Consider the following 4654-nt stretch of genomic DNA (forward strand, 5'->3'; position numbering starts at 1 on the left):
CGGTGGTCGAGTTAAGGTTGTCCAACGCGTCGGTCGTTGTCGTTCCTGGCGCGGTTGGGCGAGGGGGCTCGGGCCCTCCCGCATGTGGGTCCGCCATCCCTTCCGTTCGGTTCACAACAATTTCTCCGGCACAGGATGCTTTGGACCTGACTAGATACCCGAGAAGCTACAGGATGTGCCGTGGTGCTCTGGGGTGAATACAGCGGGTGAGTACGCTCTGCCTTCTTACAGGATGGGAGATATACAGGATGGATCGAAATCAGTTTCACCACTTGGACATAGAGATCCTTTCTCAAACCCTGTTTTGAAACACGCTATGCCTTTTACGGTTACTTTTTCCCCTGAACCCCTGTCTTGGCGGTAATATCGTGGACTCGTGGTTTAAGATGAAGTAGATGCGATAAGCTGTGGAGTCGGTGGTCTCGATAGCAATTGGGTCGCGGGTATGTAGCAGTCAAGCTCGTCGCGAAAGTAGTCCCGTTCAGATCTATAAAAACCACACAGCTTTTGAATAAACTCGATCTCGTTCTGCAATGCATTCGTAAGCTGCTGTTGTCGGTGCCCAATTTGACGCAATCAATTTTTCCAATATTGGCCTTGGCCATTTTTTGCTGGTTAACCATGGTAGGTTCAAAGATGAAAATGAAGGCAAGGATGTCTTCCTGAAAAGAGAGGGACCAATGCAGCAGTTCTTTAAGTTGCATGGCATATTACGGAGCGCTCACCCAAAACAATTTTGACAGTTCCGCGCGGAATCGTCAAAATTGTTTTGGGTTAGCGCTTCCTGCCAAGCCGGTATCCAGAGTGGAGATTTGCACTTCACCAAGCGAGGCCTTTGAGCTTCACAGAACGCATGTTACAGCACGATGGGTCTATTAAATGAGTGATGTCTACCAAGATGACGACGCTATATCATGAGAAAAACGGGTCCTTCAACACTATTAAAACTATTGTGTGATTTTCCACCAACCAACATTCCATAAATTTAGGCTAACCTGCCAAATGTGTGCTCTCGTTATCCGCTTCCTGAAAGGCTCGCATCCAGTCAAACAAAAAGCCGATGTGTTCTCCATCAACCCATATCTTGATCTGATATTGAGTGACTGACCGTCGTCGTCGGTAAACCTTTCTTCTATCCAATATCTCTGAATTGAGGGTATCATCCTTGGTTGATATTAGTGATATATTTCCAAGCTTCAATGGATGACTGACCTCGCTTTCATCCGAAGCGTGCGTGGTTTGCTCGGTATCGCAATCAGGAGGTTCATAATCAGAATCATCTTCCGGCTTGGTTAATTGGATGTCATCTGGAACGACGAATTCTTTGTCAGACTCGGTTTCTGAACAAGATGGTTCATATTCGTCATCAGTCGATTGAATGTTAATGCTGTTTTCCTCTTCCGATAGCTCCGGAATGCTATCCAGCCCAGCTGGAATGTGGTAGAGGAATTCTGTATCCATAGTGATCTGCGTCTATTATGATTGGCAGTGATCAACCTTTTGTAGCATCAAATCAAGACCAGAAAGCGTGATAATCAAGTATAGATTGGGTTGTCTCGAATTGAAATTTTATACACTCATACAGGACAGCAATCCATATTTTCTTGAGACAGACGTAGGGATCAAATTAGTGAATTCAGGAGAAAGGGCGGACCACGTTTCTTTCTGAGAGATTACCCAGGGCATCTTTCATTGGGATGTAATTAAACCAAGGGCATCTTTATTTCACAAGCCCGTCTTGTAACACAAACATCTTGAACACAACCCTTCTTGTCTAATAGTTTGTAACGGCTTCAGAATCTAATTTTCGCTGTGTTAAATAACGCTATTGATTTGGTTTTCGAGATGCAGATGAAAGCATCACCTGTTCATAAACCCCCATCAATTACAACGGTCGAATCCCCGATGTCAACAATCTTAGCCTGAACCTGAGAACATGTTCGGTTCTATTCACGGCCGAGAGGCTCAACATAAACAAAACAGTGCTAAGTTGAGGTAGGGGAAGATCGTGGTAAACCAGTTTAGTTGCTATCCAGAACAACTAGAGCAACGCTGGGTCAATTTCAATTTATACGAGGATAGGTAATAGGCTGCACTCAGCTTGAGCCTTAATGGTTAGATGCTACAGTAGGGACTGTTTTCGCCTTCCATGTCGAACAACAGAGAGGAGCTTTGTCATACCCTAATCACATACGGTGCCAAACCGTATACAGTGATATTCGAAATCACCACAAGACCGTTCTGGACCCCGCGCTAGTAGCCTAGTTGCTCACAACTCGAAGAAGATCCAGTGAAATATTCTCCTTTCGTGCCGTTGGTGCGACCAAATTTATAATTTAATTTTTCGTTACTTGATTGGCTAACACCAGAAACATACGGGTAACTTGGCAAGCAAAGTTCATGAAACAATTGCATTGATCTGTTCAAACAGTTTATTATATTCTTCAAAGCCAACCCAAAGCCAATTCTCTGACATAACATTCATACCGACTGAACATTGGCCTGTTCTCGACCGAGAAATCGGTCATCTTGGTTGTCAGCGCCAGATGAATCGGCCTCAAGACAACACACACATGCTATTGGATAATTGCGTTCCTAGTTTCTACTCAGTAAAATCCGAAAACAGTTTACAGTGCCCGTTAGGCACACACAACTTGTTTCTCGGCTCGTATCCGAAACGGGATTTTTGTTTATTCGGATAAGTGGTAAATTAACATCCACTCATAGATTACTGTTACTTACAGCTTGGTCGGATGTAGATAAGCCCCGTATCGGGTACGTGCCGAGAAATAAAGTGTGTGTGCGTGAAGGGTAAACAGTTCTCGAATTCTACTGTATCACAAGTCGCAGTGGGATGATGATGAATTAGATTCCCACAACCCATTACTCAAGAAGTTACCGAATCTTTCGTGGAAGAAACGAACAGCTTTATAGAATAAGTGGTTGAAACGAAAACGTCTTTAGAGTCATTGCGTGGACAATATAATCGTCGACGCCTTCGGGAGGATTCTTTCCCTAGAGCGAAGTCTCCTCGTCCATCCGGCCGCATTTCAAAAACCCAAAGCATCAGTGTCGGCCTGATCTGCACCTACCTCATATCACAAGTCAAATGCCATGAGCACTTCTGCTAGACGAATCCTCAGAAATTAGACGAGCACTCAAGAGTAGTTGCACTTCCTACGTACCTTATATCTCTTCGTATCAAGGAAAAGTATTTAGCGCGGAGTACATCGGGCGTGCGCTGAACATTGAAAGCTTCATTCCAGTTGCCGGTAATTTGTGGCCAGGGTATTGAAAGCAAGCGATGAAACGATACGACATTGACAAGAGAGCGTAATTCGTCATTAGTCCAAGCAATGCAGCGCCGAGACATGGTAGAAGGGTGGAAATGTAATTGTGGTAGACTGGCAACTGGGTGGTCTATAGCCTAAGCTTGAACCAAATCAAACCGGACGTTGGATTTTGTAACTTGAAGAATCCGATAGCTCAGACACAACTTGGAGGGACATTTTTCATGTGGCATAGTTATAGTTGTTCTATTATCTCAGTGTTGACTAGTGTACCCCGCAGGAGCCAGCCCTCTGCGAGTGAGTTCGGCAGACACCCTTGTCTGTCCAGTGACGGGGACCTTACTCAACATGCGAGAGCAAGGGTACGGTGTACCAAGCTCCCAAGCTGAATGCAAGTAAAGTGGTGTCATTTCCCGATCTAGCTCTACTGGGCAATGAGTACATTTGTGGGGGCGCTCGAAGTACCAGCTAGCTAATGAGGTGAGGGCTTAGCGTCCCAGTGTGGCTGCTCCATGTGAGTTCTTGCGCTTGTTCTCCGAAATTGTGGGGAATTAAGTAGTAGCGTGTAGCTTAGTTGCTGATTAATAGCGATGGTTGGTGTATGTGCTCGGTGCGTATCAGGATACGTATAGCAATAAAACAGTAGGCAAAATGTACCCGGCGAGGATCCTGCATTGGAGCCTTTCAGTTCGTGCGTGCCGGCCGCTAGAGCAGTGACCACATAGATGAACAGAAGTTGAATTGCATCAAGAAAGGTTTGTAGTTAATTACTGGTGGAGGTTCAAATTTGCGGGTCAATATGCAGAGGCAGGGGTATCAAATGAAAGAGCAGGGCCTCCTATCTGTTCGGTGGTTAGGCTTGGCCAGGCGCCTTGAGCAGCAGTGACCCCCTATCAGTACGGTGATTAGACGTTGACCAGGATACCTGCAGCAGCAGGGACCCCCTACCCGTTCGGCGGTCGGACTTGACCAGGGTGCCTCGAGCAGCAGGGACCCCCTGTCACTACGGTGGTTGGACGTTGACCAGGATACCTGCAGCAGCAGGGACCCCCTACCCGTTCGGCGGTCGGACTTGACCAGGGTGCCTCGAGCAGCAGGGACCCCCTGTCACTACGGTGGTTGGACGTTGACCAGGATACCTGCAGCAGCAGGGACCCCCTACCCGTTCGGCGGTCGGACTTGACCAGGGTGCCTCGAGCAGCAGGGACCCCCTGTCACTACGGTGGTTGGACGTTTGCCAGGATACCTGCAGCAGCAGGGACCCCCTGCCCGTTCCGCGGTCGGACTTGACCAGGGTGCCTCAAGCAGCAGGGCCCCCCTATCCGTTCGGTGGTTGAATTTAACCAGGATACCTGCAGCAGCAG

General features: G+C 47.3%; 1 protein-coding gene across 1 annotated transcript; it reads right to left on the reverse strand.

The window, feature by feature from the left end:
- Positions 1-990: 990 nt before the first annotated feature.
- Positions 991-1461, reverse strand: N7471_013389 (uncharacterized protein; the record flags this gene model as incomplete). The annotated part of the gene is made up of 2 exons (XM_057286108.1): positions 991-1164; positions 1213-1461. 2 exons carry the CDS (start codon positions 1459-1461, stop codon positions 991-993), a joined length of 423 nt encoding a protein of 140 aa, XP_057129433.1.
- Positions 1462-4654: the final 3193 nt, after the last annotated feature.

This window comes from Penicillium samsonianum, assembly GCF_028829775.1.
Source record: "Penicillium samsonianum strain IBT 33392 chromosome Unknown utg000009l_segment0_segment0, whole genome shotgun sequence".
NCBI lineage: Eukaryota > Fungi > Ascomycota > Eurotiomycetes > Eurotiales > Aspergillaceae > Penicillium > Penicillium samsonianum.